Genomic DNA, 23311 nt, shown 5'->3' with positions numbered 1-23311 from the left:
GCTACCGAAACAGGAATCTTTATTTATTTAAAAATGTTCGTTACAAGGCCTGAAAATTGATACTCAGTCGGTATTCAAAAAACGTTTAGAAAAACGAGAGTCACGCTTACAGTATCGTCATCGGCGTAGATACGCGTCTTCGTGTACCGCCGCCGAGCGGGGAAGGAAGCGACGGCGGATCATCGCTCGTCGGTCGCAAGCTCGCCTGCCTGTCTGTCGGCACAGCGGTAGTCAGTGCAGCGCGCCGAGGCCGCCTAGAGCTTTGCAAAGCCTGTATATACGCGATACTCGTATCCGACGTATACCGCGGCGCTGCTCGTGCACGTGCGAGTGTATGTGTGCCGTTGACGATTGCAACTTCGATCTTAGAACGAAGCAACGCGTCTCGCGCGAATCGCGTCTCTCTTTCTCTCCAGGTCGGCCGCAGCGAGCAAAATGACGGTCCGTCCGAGGCCTAGGCTGGGCCTGGGTCTGCTTCTTGGATGTTACGCCATCAGTCTGGTTTACGCGGGGGTGAGTGTGTAACAATTTCATACTCTTCTTTTTCTTTTTTTGTCCTCGTTACGCGAAAGCCAACAACCTGTACATGATGCATCGCGATGATTGATCGACCGGATGACTGCAAATAGATCTCGACGCATTATGTACAATTCGATTCAATTTTGTACGTTCTCTTTTGCGTCTTAATAATTTTTCGTTGTTATCCAAGACGAGGCCGAGCTTCGTGTCGGACAAGATGATCGAGACCGCGTCGACGGTCGTCAACGCCTGCCAAATTCAGACGGGCGTCACCACCGGTGAGTGTGTCTCTCTACTTTTTTCCCCTAATCGATCGTTTTGAACAATCCACGCAATAACCGAATCTCTCGCGAATCTGCGTCTTGCAGCGGACATCGAGTCGGTGCGCGACGGTCAATGGCCCGAGAGCCAGGAGCTCAAGTGCTACATGTACTGCCTGTGGGAGCAGTTCGGCCTCGTCGACGAGAAGAACGAACTCAGTCTCAACGGCATGCTGACCTTCTTCCAGCGCATCCCGGCCTATCGCAACGAGGTGCAGAACGCCATCAACGAGTGCAAGGCCCTCGGCAAATATTTCGGTGAGTTTATAATAATTATATTTTATACTAATGAAACAAAAATAAGATAATTGTCTCGATTTTCTTTTTGCTCTCGTCCACTCGTGAAAACAGCGACCGGCGACAGTTGCGAGTACGCCTACACCTTCAACAAGTGTTACGCCGAAAGATCGCCAAGGGTGAGCCCCCCCCTTATACAAACGACATACATTTAAACGAATGTGTGGATTCATTTTTTGTCGTTGTTGCAGACTTACTATCTCTTCTGAAGAGACAAACAGACAAGCGAAGAATGAACAAAGGAGAAAAAAAAATCCAATTTGAATCAATTCAATCCTGAGGAGGGATTGAGACTCTCGCCTATTTATATACATCAACGACTAAATGACACTTGCTCGCCGTTGTAGTCGTCGTCGTCGTCGTCATTGTGCCTATACGAGCCGAGCTTGTAACCTAGTATTCGGGCTTTGAGTGCATAACATTATATACATACATACATCCTATATATTATTCATCGCGTTGCGTTGCTGGTTTTTCCTAACGAGACTCGCAACATCGTCTCGTCATCGTCGCGTCTCTCGGCTTCCTATGTGTGTCGAAAGAAAATAAATCAGATCTGGACGCACGATATTTTTCTCTCTCTCTCTCTCTCCTTCATCGTTAATTACATTTTGTAAGTGAAAATAAAGATAAAGAGCTACTAATGAAAATGATTGATGAATGAAGTAACTAGCCATGTACCTCCTCTGTAGTAATTCCTCTGTACTTTTTCAATAAGAGTTCTAAAAAAACTGACACAAAAACTTGGGCACACCCTGTTAGGAATGAATTTTTCTTATTATTCATGAAAAATATTAATTGAAAAAAGGAATTCCAATTTTTTAATTTTCAACTTATAAAAAAAGTACATTTTCATTGAAATGTACTTAATGCGTTACGGTACTATTAAAAAATGTTCAATTATCCGTGAACGGGTCAATTTCAATGACACGAAGTTCTGCTATTTAATATCTCGAAAAGGAACGACTCAAGAAAAAAAAATTATGAAAAAAAGTTTCTTGATATCGATCAAAGAATACGTATGCATACAAATTTTTTAAAACAACTTGAACACATTTCCAAAGAACCAAATTGAACAATCCTTTAACAAAGTATTAGAAATTATCAACTGCTCGAGTCAACTATGAAGTAAAAATAATAACAATTTAGTAAAGAAAAAGATTTATTGTATGCGTAAATGAAACAACGAGTCAAGTACTTCGTAGAGTTTTTATTTATTTTGTTTTCTTTTTGCTTGTTTTTTTAGTTTTTTTTTTAATCATGATTTGTTTTTATGAACTAGAAATTCTGAAATCATTTGCCTCGCCGCTTGTAATAACACAATCTCAAAATGCCTCAAAATTTATAATGCTTATTTATATTGTTTATTATATTACAGAAACCACGCACAGAGAAAACTATTTGTTAATTTTTTTTTTCGCTTGTTCTTGAAATTCTTGTCTTTTCTCGTTCTTCTATTACTCGATTTATTACGCAAAAACTGAACTGATCGAATTTTGAGAATTTCACCTTTACATAGGCCGAGTTTGTTTATTAAAATTTTTTCAGGCTTTTTTTTGCGAGACACAAAATTTGCAGATCCAATTCTTTATATAAATCAACATATCAAAAAACCGCTTTTCTTTTCTGAACATCAGGTATGCACTTAAATATTATGATTACACTCTGTTCGTCATAAAATACTTTCATCATTTGACAAATCAATCAATGCACATTTTTTATTTTATTTTTCATCTCTTTCTCTCTCTCTCTATCTTTCATGAAACATTTCGACTAAATATATAATACTTTTATATATCCTTTCTTTTTTCTCGATAATATTGTAATTATGTTCCGCTAATAATGACGATGACGCGCGATGGACTCGAGAAACTCTAAAACGTTTTTGACTATTTATGTAATAGCGTCTGGCGATACAGGCACTACATTATTCACAGCAATTAAGGAATGAACTTTTTTTTTATTATTATTTATTTTCTTACGTCTGTCTAATATTACTCTCACTTCGCGGCAAAAAACGAACGCCAATTATACTTTTTTTCATATAATTAAAATTGATAAACGCTATAATTTCTGAATTATGTTTTAATTTTCCTTACTTGGCTAGATCAACTTACGACTAGAATATAGAATCATTTGAAAATTCACGAGCAACAAATTTTATAGTTATAATCTCATTCAAATTTCATAACAATGTAATACTTTTACATAGTTTCGTTTTTTTCTTACTTTTTCTCTCTCTCATTACTATTATACATTCTGGTATGCAGTGTGTGATAATCGGATATTCAAAAAAATTGATATTTTAACGGATGCAGTTTCAAGACCGAAGCGTACGAGTCTTTCTTCTTCTCCTTTATTTTTTTTCATTTATCTTCACGTCAACAAATCAACGATTACTGAAATCCGTGGCAGGAGTTTGAAGGAAGCACCAAAAATATACGATATACTTTGCGTGATTTAAAAAAAATAAGTTTCCTCGTTTCTATTCTTGTTTTCCTTTCTTTTTTATACATACACAAACTAACCCGGACGCGGCGCGCAAGTAAATTTGTTATATTATTCCATCCGACGCGTATTACAATTATTCATGAAAAATCTGCTGACGGCTCGCGAGAAAAGTTTTCACAATGGATATTTACACGAGATTAAAAATTAAGGTTTTTTACTCGGTCACGGAAGGAACGTACGTAGTGTATAGTTTTCTCCACAGGAAATGCATAAATAGGATATTACACGTATTATAACCGTAGATAATCCGCGAGCTTTTAAAATACCCTCGTCGTTTATTTTTGCTCTCCTTTGTGTTTCGCGAGATATAATAGGATTAATTAATGTGCGCGTATGTGTTGTATATTATATATAAGAATACGAAAAAATGATGGATATAGTTTTTTTATTCTTGTTTAACATTAATATGGTCATTTGCATCACCTAATAAATATTTCAATAAGTTTTTCTTCGACCTCAATAGTATCTCGCCCTCTGTCTATTATTTGATCCATCGAATTTAATATTATTATTGATTACAGCGATGTAAGCTGAACTTTTTTTTTTTAGATAATCCTATATATCAATACAAGGTAATATTGCTACGCGTTTTGCTCAACTACTTTTTTTCTCTATTTATTCATTTTTGCACAGAAGATCTGTGCATCAAAAAGCGCGACAAAAAAAATGAATCTAGGTTCCCCGCGCTTTTGTCTTCGCGTATTCGGCGAAGAAAAACAGGCGCGCGAGCGAGTTCAGTAGTAGAAAAGAAAAATCGACGCACACACGTAAAGATGGAAGCACAAAAAATAAAAAAAAAAACAGAAAAAGAAGAAATATATTACAGAGAGACGTATACGAGACACATATTGGTAAGACAACCATGCAATATATTATAGTATATTAGTTTAGACGATATAGAAACGAAAATTCAACAACGGAGTAATATATACAGTAAATATAATCATTTTCGTCAGCGGTAGAACGAGCCGTTGTCGTTGCACCGTTGCATCAATCTTTGTATAAAAAATTTGTTTTTTGTTTTGTTTTTTTTTTTTTTTTCATTCATATTTTACGCCGACAATGCACTGCGACGCAATGTATACCGCCGATTTTCCGATCGAATCAAACTGCCCGAAACCTACGTTTCGACCATTTGCATTTGACCGCGAGTATCAGTCGTACTTTAAAGAATTCAATAATTGTCGACTACACCAGAAACGCATTCTCGTTGCGCGCACGATCCGAACACGATCGATCGAAGAGTTTATAATATAATAATAACGTTTCATTTAATTTTGTTATCCTTCATCGCTAAAATCTCACTCCTTTTTTAATCTCACAACTACAGTATATATTTCAGTCAGAATGAAGAGCGTCCGATTTTCCACGCTTGCGTTTTTTTTTATCTCGATAATTGCGAATAATCAGACAGATATTATATATATCATAGATAATATATATTAATTAATAATGATATGTTTTGATGCAGTCCATAAAATTCATATACACGTATATAATAAATATGCGCTTTTTTTAATAAAGTCAGATATAGAATGTGCTATCGAATTTGTAATACTTGAAAATTCGCCCGCAGAGACATGTATAGCGAAAACTGAGAATAGCGCATTTTTTTCGGTTGTCGCGCACGTGCGAACAAAGCAAATATACGTGTACGTGCACGCTATGATTCGTTTGAGCTTTTTCTTGTTCTTGTTGTTTTTGTTTGTATACATTTTTACCTCAGCCGCGAAGCCCTGCTCCGCCCTTCGTACCTTTTTTTTTACCTCTCTGTATCAACTTTAACTCACCGATTATACAGTTAATGTAACGGTCGATCAAAATATATATATCATATCGTTATATATAATATGTATAATTAATATAATTAAAAGAGCAATTATCCAAAGCGATCGCTTAAAAATTTCCGCATCTAGCCGCGTACGAGGTAAGTTTCGTTTGAATGTCCACCCCCGCGTTTGTAATTTATTTTTCTCTCTCTGTTTCTCTCTCCTTTGGCAATAGTATTAATTTTCCTAATTAGCAGATTCAAAATTTTACTATCACGCGAATCATTCAGTCGTCCCAGGTCGGAAAACTGTCCTGGGGGACGAACAACGGATTGCTGCTTCCACCCGTGGATGATTGTGTCTGTTGCTGCGTCGTCGTCGATGTCGAACTACCGGCGCCGCTCAAACTCGTGCCGAAGATCGCCTGACCGATCGAGCCCATTCGAGGCTCGTGCGTCACTATCTCGGCTTTGGTCGTCGTCGTCGACGTCGTCGTCGCTGAACTGTCGTGATGGTGGTGGTGATGCTGCTTCTTGACCGCCCCCGTGGACGACGACGACGAAGACTTGCCGCCTCGCGGCGACTTGGTTATCGTCAGCTCGATGTTGCCGCCAGCGGCTCCGGGTTCCAAGCCCGCGTCCTCCTGGCTGACCTCCAAGCTGCTGTTCTTGATGCCGTAATAAAAGTACACAAGAAAGCCTGTCGAGAATCAATGAATGGAAGGCATAAGAGTCAAAGAATTTAGATTGTAGGCAAAAATTGGTGGTAATCGGACACTTAGCTAGTTTTCGGACGCTAGGAGGTGAAACATATTTATATTATTATTAAATTAACTTGAATTGAATTGTATTGAGTTCTTTACATTTTTTTATTTTACTGAAATGTAAGAAATAAAGTTTTTTCCTATAAATGTGTAAACAAAGAATTTTCTAATAGTAGTGCATTTTTGTTATGAACAGGTTATCAGTGAAAGTTATTGATTGAATTATTGAAGTAAATTCGTTACAATTTCAATTTAAAAAAAAATGTCATTTTTATTTTTAAAAAATTCATGCGTACAAAAAATTTCTACTGAAAATAGAACCACTATTACACCACAATAGAATCACTAATTGAAATTATTTACAGGTACATATGAGCGCTTAGACTTTATTCTCACTGTATTGCAACGCGTTTTCTCCAGATATCGATGTGTGCTACAATGTAAGTCTGACGAATCTGATCCTACTGTTATCGTACTCGCTTTGTTGGTCTATAACAGCATCAATGTTTATCTGCTCGAACAAACGAAATAGGTCCTCGTCGCTCAAATTTTGAGCAACTTCGAGACAAACGTTTTGCGGCAGATTCAAGCTGCAATAGTCAGTCATAAAGAGATCGGCTGCGAGCAATTCCAAGTCGAGCCATGGCCTTATTAAAATATTGGCCATGTTTCTTTTTACAATAATGTGCATCAAATTAACGGAACAAGTGTATATAGGGTCACTATGTTGCGGTAAATCTATTGGTGGGATACGCCAATCTTTTAAATTTTTCAGTACCGAGTAGCCCTCGCTAGAGCTCATTTGGAAAAATTGATAGAGAGAGACTTCCTCGGTTATCTTTATGTTTTTCATTTGCTCAAAACTTTCTCTCCAATATAGAATGACCAATTCGTGAGGCTGATAACCAATACGGCAAGATGATGATCTTGATTTCAATTTCTCGCGACATTGGTTTAAGTAATCTATAACTTTTTTTTCCATATAAAAGCCAAATTCATTGAGAATAAATTGAAGATCCACAATATGCATGAAGAGTGATGAATCCTGTTCATCTTTTTCTAAAAATATAAAACAATATTATTTGTCGCATTGCAATTATTGTATTGAGTAAAAAACAAGGAAACCTCACACCTCCAAACTACAAAAAATGATCACAATGAAACTTATTACATAAATTGTTCAAAGAAACACAAAACTTACGATGGACATTGGCACTCAAAATCCAATCGACCGATCCACTTCATATTGATACAATATTTCAGTAGATAATATATGAGGTGATGACGTCGAGATAATTTAACTTTGGCATTTTTAAATGCTTTTTACCAACATATATACGATAACTTTTTACTTTCATTTTGACCAAAAAATCATTTTTTTACTTCAAATTGACGCCAAAAACTCAAAAATCATTTTAAACGAAATATCTCGACGTCATTATCTAATATTTCATGTAGAAATAGTGGGCAAAAAATCGGAAAGGATCGAGTCGATTTTCAGCTACAGTTTCATCAATCTTTTTTTCTCAGTTGGGTAAGAAAATCTACTATAGTCAGTTTATTTTTAGCTATTTTAATTTGAGAATTTAACTGAATGTTCTTTAAATAATCATTTTTAAAGTATATTATTTATGGGTAAGGCTCAGAATTTTTTAAATAAACCTGCGCCCGTATGTCACCGACCTTAACGCGCTTTTGGTATGTTATAGTACATGGTAAAAAGGTCCCAAAACCAAAATTTTAGACCCCCTCCCCCCTCCTACGCCCCATTTCTGGTATAAACGTCCATTTTCGATCTATATTTTTTCTGAAGGCCTGAAGCAATTAAAAAATCTGAAAAAATTCACAAAAATACTTTTCCACAATCCAAACAACCTTGAATTTTTCAGATTTTTCGAGTGCTTCAGGCCTTCAGAAAAAATCATTGAAAATTTTGAAAATCCATGTACGGCGCTACGATGCAATGCAAAGCCTGATCTTTTTTTTCACTCATTTTTGGCATCAAAATACATAACCTCAAATTTTTTCAGATTTTTTCAGACAGAACTCTGACGTCTAGAGCCGAAAAACCCTATATTTAACGAAAATAATTTTTTTAGGACGATACGAAGCCTTGAAAAATCTGGAAAAATTTTTTTCTCGTTTTTCTTGATCGAAATACATTACTTTGAATTTTTTCAAATTTTTTAATTGAAGGCGATAGCATCTATGGCTGAAAACGCCTTTTTTATGAAAAACGGTTCCTGGAACCCAGAGGTTCCGCTAAAAAAATTTGAAAAAATTTTTTTCGAATTCCTTGTCAAATTTTAATAAATTTTGACCGTTTCAAAAGTTCGATTGAAGCTTCCTAGTTCATTCTAGAGCATAACAAAGATTCGAGCGAAATTCTGAAGACATTCATCACAATTACATTATTTTTCAAATTTCTTCAGAATCTCGCTCGAATCTTTGTTATGCCCTAGAATGAGCTAGGAAGCTTCAATCGAACTTTTGAAACGGTCAAAATTTATTAAAATTTGACAAGGAATTCGAAAAAAATTTTTTCAAATTTTTTTAGCGGAACCTCTGGGTTCCAGGAACCGTTTTTCATAAAAAAAGCGTTTTTCAGTCATAGATGCTATCGCCTTCAATTAAGGGAGAAAGGTACCTAAAATCTCCAAAAAAAAAATTTTTTTTCTTGACTTTTTTGATGGATTTTTCCTCAGCTTCCCAGTGCCGTGATCGGAATTCTAAAATTTTAACTGTATCGTGATGTACAGCCTATTTAGTCCCGTTATTTTTACGATTATTTAGAAAAAATGAATGAAACAACTCAAAGGTATATCGTTGTCATTCTCTCATGAATCTCGAGACTTTCATAAGTCGGTAGCGCCATCTATTGATACTCGTTTTATTCTTTGGTTAGAGTATATCTAGCAGAAATTTGTTTGTTTACATGACTATAGGTGTACAGTAACGCCACCACTCGTAGCACGTGGGTTTCGGCATATTTTCTGTCTCTCTCTGTTTCGTGCGCGAGCCCGGATCAAATGTCAATAACAGTCTGCTGACTGCTTCTTGACTTTCCAATGGCTAAAAATTCCTTTTTTTTGAAAGTGAAAAAAGTACATGTACAGTGAAGTTATATCTTTGCAACTTAACATAGTGTTTCATAATAAATCTATGATGATGTTTCAATAGCTTTTTATGAAAATGTGACATTTTTAGCAGTTCAAATTCAAGAAATACAGCAGTACATATGTAAATTGACATATATACATCAGTGTATATGTATGTCACTGTACTTATATAACTGTATCATATATATTATTCATGTATATTGTTGAATGTGATGAACAAGATCAATTTTGAGTGATTTTTTTTCAATTATAGATCCAATGTTTTATGAATGTGAGTGAATAAGTAGAGGACTGAGTTCAAGTTCTAATGTGAGATTGTGTATATTTGTGTGAAAAGTTGATTTGGACATAATCAACTTAGTTACCAGTTTCCACATAAAACCCATATTAGCGTATACTAAAATTTTAGTACAACTTATAAATATGGGTTTGGGTATCTCTCTGGGATAAAATTGAACATTGTCCTTGTGGGTCTAATATGTTGAAAATTCAAGTTGAATAACTGTTTTTTATTGTCCAAATAGTTTAAAGTAGCCTCAGTGACGTGAGAGTATCATTATGACATAAACTGGTGTATTTTTGTTTTTTTTAACTCTTGCACAGTTACCTTTCATCTCCAAATTGCTTTGTTGCCGTAATTTTCCATGTGAACCGTTTGAGCAAATGAGCTGAAATTTTCAGGGATTGTTCTACATGAGAATGGCTACAAACGCAAGCACTTTTAAAGGTATTGGAACAACTGAGCACTTTTTTCAGGCTATGATGTAGCATAATCTGTCATTTTATCATATGGGCTATTCCATAACAGGTGTTGCAGGCCCAAAAAATGAAGTTGAAAGTAACTATTTACTCTTCAAGAACACAATGAAAAATGAAAATCCTGAAGAGCACAGCCCCCTAGATCCAACCCTCATGGATCTACAGGGGCTCAAAGTTGGATTTTCATGTTTTGACAATATTTTGCTTGTTACTCTGCTTTTCTGGGGTGCATATGAAAAAATTTTCAAACCATGTTTTTTCATGTAAAATTTGATGTAGAATTCAAATCTGTACTCAGATGAGACATTGATAAGCTCAAAACCCCGTAAAATTGTAAAAATATAGCAAAAGACCATCAAAGTCCAAAAATAAATATGTTCGTATACCTCAAATCAGCCCATATTGTAATATGTTCATCGATACACCAAAATACAACTTCTGACAAAGTTTGGTAACTGAGTCTCTAATAGAGACAATTTGATAGCTTGCAAAGAGCCAAAAAACATGGAAAATGAGGAAAAAACCATGTTTTTTGGGCTTTCGAAAGCTACAAAATGATCTGTATTGGAAACTCAGTTACTAAACTTTATCAGAAGTTGTATTTTGGTGTATCGATGAACATATTACAATATAGGCTGATTTGAGGTGTACGAACATATTTATTTTGGACTTTGATGGTCTTTTGCTATATTTTTACAATTTTAAGGGGTTTCAAGCTTATCAATGTCTCATCTGAGTACAGATTTGAATTCTACATCAAATTTTACATGAAAAAACATGGTTTGAAAATTTTTTCATATGCACCCCAGAAAAGCAGAGTAACAAGCAAAATATTGTCAAAACATGAAAATCCAACTTTGAGCCCCTGTAGATCCATGAGGGTTGGACCTAGGGGGCTGTGCTCTTCAGGATTTTCATTTTTCATTGTGTTCTTGAAGAGTAAATGGTTACTTTTAACTTCATTTTTTGGGCCTGCAACACCTGTTGTAGAATAGCCCATATATATTAATGAATAAATGTGTATATGTGGCTGGCAAATTGTGTATAACTAATTAAAAAATCTGAAAGTTCTTGCGTTTGTAACCACACATCTAATGATCAAAATGAGACCCCAAGGACCATGATTGAACCATCGGTTCTAGCTGGAACCTACGGCACAGGGCTACCTGTCGGATCTGTGGGCAATTGCTTCATCGAAGAAGATTCTATAGTGACTGGGACCTCAATTTTCATTTTCCAGAGAAGAAAACTTTAGAAAAGGAGTGAAAAAAACACAGTTTTCTCTGTATAATCCAAAAAAAATTTTTTCTTCATTTTTAATAAATCTTTTATAAATATAGGTATAAGGTACCTTTCCCCCCTTAAAAAATTTGAAAAAATTCAAAGTAATATATTTTGATGAAGAAAAACGAGAAAAAAATTTTTCCAGATTTTTCAAGGCTTCGTATCGTCCTAAAAAAATTATTTTCGTTAAAAAATAGGGTTTTTCGGCTCTAGACGTCAGAGTTCTGTCTGAAAAAATCTGAAAAAATTTGAGGTCATGTATTTTGATGCCAAAAATGAGTGAAAAAAAAGATCAGGCTTTGCATTGCATCGTAGCGCCGTACATGGATTTTCAAAATTTTCAATGATTTTTTCTGAAGGCCTGAAGCACTCGAAAAATCTGAAAAAATTCAAGGTTGTTCAGATTGTAGAAAAGTATTTTTGTGAATTTTTTCAGATTTTTTAATTGCTTCAGGCCTTCAGAAAAAATATAGATCGAAAATGGACGTTTATACCGGAAGTGGGGCGTAGGAGGGGGGAGGGGGTCTAAAATTTTGGTTTTGGGACCTTTTTACAATGTACTATAACATACCAAAAGCGCGTCAAGATCGGTGACATACGAGCGCAGGTTTATTTAAAAAATTCTCAAATAACAATTATTAAAATGAACCCCCTCCTTAACCGTTAAACTACATTGTGTAAAAATTTCACGGTATAGCTTTTTATTCTTTTAAAAATAAACCTTTAAAAAAAGTCTTTTTTTGTAGTTTGGAAGTGTAAAGTTCTCTCAAATAACGTACCATCTCTCATCTCATCGCCTATTATGTAGTCAATCTCGTTTCCTCGAATTCTTGTCCAGCACTTCATCATTTTGAGTCTAGTGAGAAAATCCATTTTGTAACCAGCTGACTGCAACAATTGCATCATCTGGATCATGTTAAATGTCAAAGGATAGCACTTCATTTCGATCGATGTGAAGTTGGCACTGAACATTCTATCCTCGTTCAAGTTGCTGAAGCTCGCACCGTACTTCAAAAGTGCCCTCGTCAATTCCACGTCAAAACGCGACACCGCTGATTGCAACGGAGTGTCCCCGTGAAGATCACGTGCCTCGATCTGCGCTCCTTTATCGATGAGCAACTTCACGATCTCATCAACCGGTCGTTTATAATCGCAGAAATTAAAAGAGTAATCGGAAAAGGCAACGCAATCGCACAGACACGGCAGCGCCAACGCGTGCAAAGGTGTCGATCGCTGCTCACGATCACCTTTGTTAGGATTCGCTCCATGTTCCAATAGTATTTTTACACAATTTTCCCGCCGATGTTGGCAGGCGATGTACAACAGTGAACGCGTATAAGTGTCGATGTTGACGTCCACGCCTTCTTCACTCAGCAGTGCATTGACTGCTTCTTCGTTGCCTGCCAGGCAAGCTCCGTGCAAGTACGTGTAGCCGTGATTGTCGCAATAAATTTGTAGATTATTCTCAAAGAAATATGTGATGATTCTAGTGGTATCCGTTTTGTAGTCAATGGACTCAAGCGACTCGTAAACTCCCGCTAAATAATGCAGAGCAGACTTTCCATCCTCAAACATAAACTCGTGTATTTTCAACCCGCTCTCCTCCAAGTATTTCACCCAGCCCCACAATCTGCCAGTTACAGCGACTTTTAGAAAAAAAAGCCTATCCTCGACGCTCGGAAACAGGCTTTTACAGTTCATCAACTTCAGTAAAATTTCGGTACCTCTCACGCCATATTTCCAATCCCACTCTTCTAATAGCCGGCAATATTCTTTTCGCTTGGCGTCTATGTCTTTTATGCTCTTCAAACGAGTTTTTAATTCATTTGAGAGCAAGTGTAATTCATTTGATTCAGTTGTCCTGTTTGATGACATTTTGATTTGAAAATTTTGAGTCTATTTTTTAACACTGATCACTGAGTACCACGTGCACGTGCGGCCGAGATCACTACCGTAGCAGCTCTTGAAAAATATATGATGTTGACGGTACCGCTTACACTACGTACACAGCCTCAATATAAAAAGGGTTGTCAAATGGAAAAACTATAACACTCGCGTAATTCACTTAGGTTTGACACGGACTTAATTTCCCGGTTATTACTGCTGTTGCTGCTGCTCACACCGACGGTTAAACTGGGTATAGCACATGGCGGCAAGTCGCCATGTGCTCGCCCGGCTCACTGTCAAATCGTGGATGACAATCGATGGGCCAAGCATGCGCGCGCACACACAAATGCACACGCACACGCGTACAGACAATAGTGAACATCTCCGATCGAAGTTCGAACACTTAAGGGCTCAAAGGGGGCTTAAATAATTATATATTTCTATTTATTGTATTAAGCTGAAAAAGTGAAAAAAAATTTTTTTTCAGAAAACAGGCATAAGATCCTTTTTCAATACCTCATTTGAAAGTACTTTGTCCAGTTAAATACTTACAAACACTTAAATTAACTTGTATCAGCCTATGAGCCTTCAGCGAAGAGCACTGAGGATATCTAAGCTGTTTGTCGTAAGATTCCAAGTGATGGCTTGACACGACTAAGTTCTATGTCATTTCATTTTCTTCGATGGATCATTATCCATCAACGCAACCTCAAGCTAAGCATAAGATCAACTTTGACTACTTCCACATACAATTTAATAAAATATTTTACTAAAATTTATCAAAAATAATCATTAATGAATAAAATATTTTATTAAATTGTATGTGGAAGTAGTCAAAGTTGATCTTATGCTTAGCTTGAGGTTGCGTTGATGGATAATGATCCATCGAAGAAAATGAAATGACATAGAACTTAGTCGTGTCAAGCCATCACTTGGAATCTTACGACAAACAGCTTAGATATCCTCAGTGCTCTTCGCTGAAGGCTCATAGGCTGATACAAGTTAATTTATGTGTTTGTAAGTATTTAACTGAACAAAGTACTTTCAAATGGGGTATTGAAAAAGGCTCTTATGCCTGTTTTCTGAAAAAAAATTTTTTTTCACTTTTTCAGCTTAATACAATAAATAGAAATATATAATTATTTAAGCCCCCTTTGAGCCCTTAATCGAAGTCAATATTCCATACATGTCACAGCTACGCTCAAGAACCAATCTAAAACTCATATAAACTGCTCACCCCTAGTCTTGCCCATCACTTTTTTGTGAGAAAAAAAAATGGACGCGACAACGTAGACAGTAACGAAGATCAATCCGTTTCTAAAAATTCCTATTGGCTATTCTTGTGAGCGGAGGCTCTATTCTTATCGCGTAAATATTAAGCCACTTACTGCTTTAAAAGAGCGCTAATATGCAACCACTTGGATCGCTTATAAAAACTGCTCAGACCACTAAGATCATTAATCATTGGAAAAAAACAACAAATAATAATTAAAGAAAGTTTCTGCAGGCGTAGGATTTTTTTCATGCTCTGTAATATACACGTACTATACGGTGATTGAATCTGCGTTAACCTCCTAACGTAAACACAGCGAAGTCGGACTGCGCCTGTGTGTATAACATACGCGTTAATAATAACAATAGTATACGAACTAGCATAGGCAGAGGCTCATAGGAAAATTTTCGGATGGTAATAAATCTGTGCTTTGGCTTATTATACAATTATATTTATTTTACTACTTGCAGATTTTTATAGATAAGGGTATTCGCCACCTAGCGGTAGAAGCTCAAAGTATTATTATGCCATTAAAAGTGATTGAAAATTGGTCTCAATTTTTTGAAACGTTAATAAATTTTTAATTTTTGCTCATTCAAAGAATACTTGATACTTGAACATTTCCAATTTTTTCATCAATGCAAGTGTCCGAAAACTAGCTATTCAATCCTTATATCGATTCAAAAAAAAAAAGAAGAATTATCAATGAGTTACCTATGGTCATCCAGAGGGTGAACCGTACGAGGGTGAGTATGCTGAGCTTGAAGATGAGATAGATGTTGACCGTGACGGCGATCGCCGGCACGAACGGCAGCGCCGGCGTTTTGAACATGAGCGAGTGCCGGTTCTGCGGCTGTCGGCTTATCAGCAGCAGCACGCCAAATATCGCGAAGAAAAACACAAACATAAGAAACTTAGCAAAGCCTCCGGCGCTACCTGTTTTTTTTTACACACAATTAAGCACGAACGAATTAGTTGGGGAAAAAATTTTATACGTATAGCATATGAGTAATTCCTCTGTACTTTTACAATGAGAGTTCTAAAAAAACTGACACAAAAACTTGGGCACGCCCTGTTAGGAATGAATTTTTTTTATTATTCATGAAAAATATTAATTGAAAAAAGGCCTGTTACTCCTTTTCATGTGTAGTTTTTTTTGGAATTAAAATTTTTTAATTTTCAACTTGTAAAAAAAGTACATTTTCATTGAAATTTACTTAATGAATTACGGTACTATTAAAAAATGTTCTATTATCCGTGAACGGGTCAATGTCAATGACACGAAGTTCTGTGTGGGCTCATTTTTCTCGTTATTGCTAGGACTTTTTTACCATGTTAGCTGATTCCAAAAAACCAATTGTTTTCTACAAGATTTTAGTAAAATAAGCGAGGAACTTTTTTTTCAAAAATCGACTTCGTTTAAAAAACATCCGAAAAGGGTTCAAAACAATGGGTATACACTATTCTAAACTAAATTTTCTCAAAGTACATTGAAAAAGGAAGATTCTAGGAAAATTTCAAATAAATATGATGATCGTCTTTTTAGTACAGCTAATTCTAAATTTTTTTGTTTTAAAAGTACAATTTAGGTCTCAAGAGTACAATCGATTTTCAACTCCACCATATTCGGGGGACAAAGCTTGAATTTTCTTCAAAAAAAAAAAAGGTGGATGCCAAGAAATACCTAATAAATATTTTGGTAAATTTTCAAGAGTACTGTCTCACTTAAATAAGTCGAGCTAGACCCGAGTTCGTTAGATTTTAAAAGTAAGGAAGAATTACTCATATACAGCATGTATTACGGACCCATCGAGATGACGATGTGCAGATCGAAGATGAATATGAGCAGGTACAAAATCCCCACGAGCTTCATGACGTGCTTGCCGGTCTCCTCGGTGGCGGGTCGGCGATCGACCCAGGGAAACAGCGCCGGGCACAGGTACTGCGCCGCCTCGAACTTTCTGGCCAGGTAGCAGACGGCCGGCCCGACGAGGGGCAGCGTCGTCCAGTGGAAACTGCCGCAGCAGCCACCGGTGCCGCTACCCGGACCGCCCGCGCCGAAACCCGAGCCCGGCGGCATGCTGCCGTAGTAGCGGCCCTCGTGGCGTTCGCCCACCAGATACTGGTCGTCCTTGATCGCCCGGCCGAGCTCGTCGTCGTCGTCGTAGCTCGTGTCGTCGGACTCGGGCGACGAGCTGTTGGCCCGCCTCACGCGTCGCACCATCACTCGCTGCTGCTGTCCACGCGGGCCCGACGATTGTTTGGCCCCGGCCCCGGAGCCGCCACCGATGCCCAAGCCCAGGGACGAGCTGCCCGCGCCGGGGAAGCCCAACTGATCGGGCCTCGACTCCTTGGACGCCGCGGGCTGCTGCTGCTGCTGCGGCTGCTGGCCGGGCTCGGGCGATCGGCAGGGCGTTCTCAGGCTCTGCGGCAGCAGCTCCATCAGGTTGGTCGTGTGCGGCTGGTAGCGCAGTATCAGCACGCAGGTCGACACCAGGGTGTAGGCCAGCAGCGTGCCGATCGACATCATCTCCACGAGCACCTCGAGGCGCACTATGAGGGCGGCGAAGGCCGCCGCGAGGCCCGAGGCCAGGGTGGCGAGCACCGGGGTGCCCGTCATCGGCCAGACCTGGCTCAGCTGGCGAAATATCAGTCCGTCCGAGGCCATGGCGTAGACGATACGCGGCATGGGGAACATGCTGCCAAACATGGAGACGGTGAGGCCGGCCAGGGCACCCACGGCCACGATGTACTTGCACTTGTACGCGCCCACCTGGCCGAACATCTCGACGAGGGCCGAATCCTGATCGACCTCGTCGTACGGCACTGATTTTTAAAAGAAAAAAAAAGCAGGTATTAGTATAGCGGCATTTTGACTGTTGTTTTTGAAAATTGTATGTATATTCACCGATGAGGGTGAGAATCATGCTGCTGGTGACGTAGGCGATGAGGATGATGACGAGCGACGAGACGATGGCCAGCGGTATGCTGCGCTTGGGATTGGTCGCCTCCTCGCCCGTCGTGGCGATTATGTCGAAACCGATGAACGCGTAGAAGCAGGTGGCAGCACCCGTGAACACCTACGAATCGTAAAAAATCGAGATTTTAATAGATTGTATGAATTTGAAATAAGAGGAATTGTCTTTTTAAACTTTTAACCTGCCCCTACGGAAATTCACCTCCAATACATCTAATTCTTGAAAACTCTTAAAAATGTATACATTTTACATGATTCAAAATACGTACATTTTTTCAAGTCAATTTTAAATCTGTAGAGTTGAAAACATCTATAGATGACTATTTAACAAATCCACGTTGTAAATTGAATAGTACACGAAGTAAAAAAGAATTTAAAATTATTTACAAGAATTGTAATTGATATGAATAAAATTTAAACATTTATATGAAACCTGATAATCGATTTCCGAAATATTCATACAGGTAAGGCAATCGCTTAATAAATTTAAAAAAAAATTGCAATTGACTGTTTTGAAGAGTTCTTAACAGTTATTAACAATTGACAAAAGTTATTTGATAATTTTAAAAACTCTATTGATCGGTATCAACGCTCGCCAAAAGTCATTGGAAAAAACTGTGCGGGCAATTGTATGAACAATATAGAAAAAAAATGAAAAAAAAGCTCGACAATTTTGCTAAAAAATCAAATCTCCGCAAGGTTTTATGAATTTTCGAAAACTCTTATGAACTCTTAAAAATCAATGTTCAGGTATACTATCAAGTGTAATTTGAAAATTAAAACTCTCTTTTATTTAAATTATTATACTTGTTTATTTAAATCATTAGAAATGTCTTATCAATTGACTAGCGTGTTACCCGAGGGAACCTCCTTAAATTGTCACAAAAATCATCTTAAACTCGGACTGCGAAGCAAGTACGCAATATTTCACCATACAATTTCTAGCCTTTTTGGGGCTTTTCTGGCCCTCGCTGGCCTTTTGCTCTTGCGTTCAATTTCATTTGTTTCTAAAATTTTCTCACTGTCTTCGTCACTTTTGCAAGCAGCCGCTACGCAAATATTACACAAATCTTTGTTCGTTAGATTTTCGAGGACCATTTTGCAGATTTCAAGCGACAGCTGATGATCGTTCTGTTTTATCGATCGACACAGTATAGCCAACTTGAACTCGAAATTAGAAATCAAATGTATAAATTGATGCTTAATTATGTCATTGTCATGAATAGATTTTCTTTCATTTTTAAATACGTTTATCTTTGATAAATATTCCCCTTATATTAAATTTCAATTCTTACGAGTAAGTAACAATTTAAATCAATAGTTTTAAATAATTTTCCACTTCATAAAATATAAATTTAACATTAATTTTTAGATTTGACGATAGTTTCATAGATAATGCTGATAATAAAAAGTATCATATTATAGGGGAGAGGCGGGTAAGTGGAACATGGCTGGTAACCGTGTCACCCCCATAAAAAATGCAATTTTCAACTTAAAATTATGAAATAAATTTTTTCATAGTCCTTTCATCATTTATGATATTTGTACGAAAAAAAATTTTCAAAATCCATTTTTTTTAACAAAAAAAAATTGTTGAAAATTTTTGACTAAAAAATCCAATATAACCAATATTTCAACTGAGTAGCAAAACGATTAAAAACATTTTTTTGCTTTTGAAATTTATATCACTAGAAAGCTAGGAGCTTGAACTTTAATTTCCTTTTTTTTTAATTCTTCTACGATTAATATTAAAAAAGTTATTAACAAAATAAAGAAGGTACTCAAACCGGGCGCGAGGGTCACCTTCCGTCGGGCACCAGTGTCACATGACGACCTATCAATAACCCATTCACGTCGAGAATAATGAAATTTTTTGTTCGTGATCGACGCGATTTTTTTTTATATTTTGAAACGCAAAAAGATTTTGCGCATACATAATTTCATGTAAAATTTAATGCCCTTTCAGAATCCGGGCTCAAATTGAAGATTTGATGCTTCGTCAAAAAGTTATGGTTGTTTAAACAAAAACAAACGTAAAAATTTGTGCGAAAAATCAACTTAAAGAAATTTTTTCCAAGTGTTGCAGTATAAAATTCGAGGTATAAATATGATGAGAGGTAATTATGGATGTAGAAGTACCGTAAAGAATTTTCCTAAATTTTTTTAGCTACTTTTTCTAACAAAATGGCGTCCCTCAAGTGAAATGTTTATAAAAAACCAAACTTGATTTTTATCTTGAAAACTATTGGGTTTAGAGAAAAAGTTTATAGAACAAAAAAGTCTTAAAATTTATCAAAGAAAAGCCCCAAATTTTTTCAGAATTTTCGGAGACGATTGTCAATTATCCGACAATTCGTCGAGTGCAATCTCTTAAAAAAATCTCAAAAAATTCTGAAAATATTTGAGAATGTTTCTCGATAAATTTGGAGACTTTTTTATTCCATAAACTTTTTCTCTAAACTTCATTGTTTTTGAGTAAAAAAATATATTATTCTACACATATATGTATTTTTTGCATGATGATATACATGACACTCGTGCCCGACTCCTATGGCACAATTCCCGGCCATTGAAAAAAGACGGGCAATTGTGACAAATTTTTTGAAATTCAATAAAAAATAGAAATTTCATTGTAATTTTTTAATTTTAATATATGTTATAGAGCTTGAGCTCCCCTTTGCAATGATCGTTTCAGATTTGAAAAATTTTAAAAATTCGCTTCAGGAAGCAAGTTTGAAGTTATGGTGTCACTCATGCCCGTCTCTCCCCTAAGTACTGTAAGTCATTATGGAGAAACGCCGAACAGTGGCCATTACAATTCGAACATTTTAATGGAAAATAATATCTGATACTGCGTCAACGATAATGACTTTAATCAAAGAGAGTCTACGTTTTTATCATGCAACAATGATGCATACTTGATATTGTACGAGAGGAATGAATAAAATACTGTGAAAAACAATAATTTTTTATTTCATATTATTCAACATATCGTATATTGATCATTTTCATATTGATAGGTCGGCACTACAGTATCGATAGATAAAATCGATCGTGTCACAACGCTGTCTATGCTTGTACAATGTACACCTATTATATGCATCAAAAGCAAATCTTGACTTTAGCACTTTCGGTGTCTTTCGATCGACACGCGCTCGAATTAAAACCTTTCGGAGAATCTCATCGCCCGGCTTTTACTCCTCTTCTTTATCTTTTCAATCGCGCCTCCAGCTGAAGTTGCTCTTTTAAGAGAACGACGATATATATATCTATATAAAAAAAGTACGAAGCACTGCGTGGATTATATATGTGTATGAGCTTGTGTGCGGCGCGTTTACGATCCGAGTCGCGACCGAGGCTTGGAGTGCGCTCGAAAGTGAGCAACAAGTTCTCCTTTTGTCTAGCCTCGCGTATATATGTGTGTGTGTGTGTGTGTGTGTGTGTGTGTGTGTGTGTGTGTGTGTGTGTGTGTGTGCTATATACGTATCTATACATACGGCCGATTGTCCAAAGTCTCGACTTGGCTTACTCGCATCGCGCTATCTCTATATGTACGTAATGCCATCCTTCCGTACGATATCGTGATATATATCCACGAGCAGTTCATAGAGATAAAAGCGCGAGCTCGTTTTTGCTCCCTTTTGTATAAACTGCCTGCGATCGGAAGAAGACGTTTTTCTCGCAATCACCCCCCGGCGAGCAAAAACGAGCGGCTTTCGCGTGCTTTACGAGGCTGGCGGCTGTCGACACCTCCTCCTCGCTTACGATTGATTTCATTATAACGTGTATATATAAAATCGCTCTGTGTCTGTCTTACCCCGCTCCAGCCGTAGGGCAGGAAGCCCTTGTGCTCGGACCAGTTGGCCGAGTCGACGTAGAACAGGCCCGCGGCCATGATGAACACCCAGACGGACAGATTGACGGCGTTGAGGACGTTGTTGAAGAGCAGCGACTTGCGAGCCCCGGCCGCCATCAGGGTCATCATCAGCAGCGTGATGACGAACGCCACGAAGTCCGGCGGTCGACCTGTGAATAGTAATTGCAAAGGGAGGCCATTGATTAATGACGAAAAGTAGTGTTTATGAATTTTACGGTGATGTTGATCACGTAACGAAACGATACACGGCACGAAAGGATTGAAAATAAATCGCGTAGGCTTATTGTATAGGGCCATTGATCTCGTATACATAATGAACGAGGCAGAAAACACATAAACTATGTAACCCGGTAAACAAGGTAAAACATCAATTATTGCAGCGGCGATTGATCTTATCTCGATGGATGTTATCAAATTTTTGAAAAATATTTTTTTACTTCTTTCATAGCATTTTCAAACTTCAAAAAAAGTTTTTTTTTTACCGAGGTACAGTATTTTCTGTATGTGAAAATCTTTCTCGTACTTTGCGTTTTAAATTTTTCTTCTCTCGCTTTTTACATTTCACTGCCACAGACTATAAAAAATAAACATTTTAAAATTTTAAAAAATGCTACTCGAAAAGGAGAAGAAATTATTTTTAGATTCAAAGGTACCTACATACGAGCCCTTAAACAAAATTAACATTATCTCACGCACTTGCGTCCGAGCTTTTTCCTCGCAGTGATCTCTATTGACACGCGTCGGCATATACCTAATACGATATAAAAAAAAAAGTTGCGATACAATTTGCCAAACGGAGCAGCAAAACGAGTTTGCGCGAGATAAGAGACGCATACACATAAGTGAGCTTGCGCGCGGCGGAGCTTCGAAAATTGCCCGGATGAAAAAAAAAAGACAACGACGGCTCTTTACTTTCTCGTCGTTGTACATAAAATCTCCGGAGTTACCGGCGTCGACCGTTTCATGGAAATTTCGAGCTTATATAAAAAGCTCCGAATCGAGCTCCCGTTATATTTCAGCGGCGCTCAAAGTTTATCGTGTATCCTATATAGAAACGGATGGTGTATATACACAACTTTACTCTTTAATAATATCGCACTCGAGGTTAAGGTGCCACATACACATATAGAGGGCAAAAACAAGATCGATGCTGGTCCACAGGTGCTCCACAGAGCTTGTAAGCTTTTCACGCTCCTTATACACAAGGCGGCGGGGGGAGGGGCGCAAGCGCGGAAATAATTGCTCGACTCTCACCGAATATGGTGCCGAAGGTGTCGCCGATCGACTCGGAGATGGCCCCGTCGGCGAGGGCGTCCAGGCACGCGCTCAGTGCGCAGGCACAGGCAGCGGTGCCGATCAGGTACTCGAGTATCATGTTCCAGCCGATGATGAAGGCGATGAGCTCGCCCACCGTGACGTAGCTGTACATGTAGGCGCTGCCCGTGGTGTGGGGCACCCGCACGCCGAACTCGGCGTAGCAGGCACCGGAGAAGATCGAGGCCAGCGCGGCGATGAAGAAGGAGACGACGACGCCGGGCCCGGCTACGGCGCGCGCCACCATGCCCGCCACGAGGTACATGCCCGTGCCGACGCACGAGCCCACCCCGAGCGACGTGAGGTCGAGGGTCGTCAGGCACTTCTGTATAATTGTAATCGCATCCACAGAGCCAAATTATTAGTACCTAGTATATATGTATCTCACGGCGAGGAGGGAAAAAAATTAATTTACCTCGAGCTTCTGCTTCGAGCCGGACTTGGACTGCTGGGACTCGCCGCCCTGCAGCGAGTCCACGTTCTTCGTGCGTATGAACTTGCCGAACAGCTCCAGGCCCTTGTCGCGGTCCAGGTTCAGGTCTAGCTTCATTTTGTTGCTGCTGCTACTGCTGGAATGAAAGAGAAATATATAGTTCATCCATTGTATCCCCTTTTGCGCGCAATCATCGCGTCTTGTTTTTC

General features: G+C 38.0%; 3 protein-coding genes across 4 annotated transcripts in view; 1 reads left to right on the top strand and 2 right to left on the bottom strand.

Moving 5' to 3' along the window:
• Positions 1-223: 223 nt before the first annotated feature.
• LOC106653496 (pheromone-binding protein-related protein 6-like) lies at positions 224-2254 on the top strand. Its single transcript, XM_014372951.2, has 5 exons — positions 224-513; positions 710-797; positions 888-1097; positions 1191-1255; positions 1328-2254. The coding sequence occupies exons 1-5, from the start codon at positions 436-438 to the stop codon at positions 1343-1345; spliced, it is 459 nt and encodes a 152-aa protein (XP_014228437.1). The 5' UTR covers positions 224-435; the 3' UTR covers positions 1346-2254.
• Positions 2255-2331: 77 nt separating this feature from the next.
• The window catches only part of LOC106653492 (probable cationic amino acid transporter), a 30140-nt gene continuing 9160 nt past the window's right edge, over positions 2332-23311 (bottom strand). The window contains exons 2-8 of one of the 2 annotated variants that reach the window (XM_014372946.2): positions 23085-23238; positions 22610-22994; positions 21296-21504; positions 17410-17581; positions 16308-17327; positions 15216-15437; positions 2332-6115 (exon numbers count right to left, since the gene is read on the bottom strand). In XM_014372946.2, coding sequence (XP_014228432.1) covers positions 5703-6115; positions 15216-15437; positions 16308-17327; positions 17410-17581; positions 21296-21504; positions 22610-22994; positions 23085-23219 — 2556 coding nt within the window. In that variant the 5' untranslated portion in view covers positions 23220-23238 and the 3' untranslated portion in view covers positions 2332-5702. The remainder of the gene's footprint in view (positions 6116-15215; positions 15438-16307; positions 17328-17409; positions 17582-21295; positions 21505-22609; positions 22995-23084; positions 23239-23311) is intronic. The other variant, XM_014372947.2, reaches the window with a different exon arrangement.
• On the bottom strand, positions 6473-13473 carry LOC111693390. The gene is made up of 2 exons (XM_023457925.1): positions 12121-13473; positions 6473-7238 (listed from the first exon to the last, which is right to left on the bottom strand). The coding sequence occupies exons 1-2, from the start codon at positions 13214-13216 to the stop codon at positions 6613-6615; spliced, it is 1722 nt and encodes a 573-aa protein (XP_023313693.1). The 5' UTR covers positions 13217-13473; the 3' UTR covers positions 6473-6612.

This window comes from Trichogramma pretiosum, unplaced genomic scaffold (assembly GCF_000599845.2).
Source record: "Trichogramma pretiosum strain Unisexual culture from Peru unplaced genomic scaffold, Tpre_2.0 scaffold35, whole genome shotgun sequence".
In the NCBI taxonomy this organism is placed as follows: Eukaryota; Metazoa; Arthropoda; class Insecta; order Hymenoptera; family Trichogrammatidae; genus Trichogramma; species Trichogramma pretiosum.
Note: the sequence above shows the minus strand (reverse complement) of the source record. Positions and strands in the feature narration are given on the sequence as shown.

Bases quoted from the DNA above. Each gene is read 5' to 3' on its own strand.
- LOC106653496 (XM_014372951.2), top strand. From the start codon at position 436: ATGACGGTCCGTCCGAGGCCTAGGCTGGGCCTGGGTCTGCTTCTTGGA. The intron at 514-709 runs GTGAGTGTGTAA...TTGTTATCCAAG, and splicing joins TCAGTCTGGTTTACGCGGGG to ACGAGGCCGAGCTTCGTGTC. The intron at 1,098-1,190 runs GTGAGTTTATAA...TCGTGAAAACAG, and splicing joins GGCCCTCGGCAAATATTTCG to CGACCGGCGACAGTTGCGAG.
- LOC111693390 (XM_023457925.1), bottom strand. From the start codon at position 13,216: ATGTCATCAAACAGGACAACTGAATCAAATGAATTACACTTGCTCTCA. The intron at 7,239-12,120 runs GTACGTTATTTG...TTATATTTTTAG, and splicing joins AGGCGATGAGATGAGAGATG to AAAAAGATGAACAGGATTCA.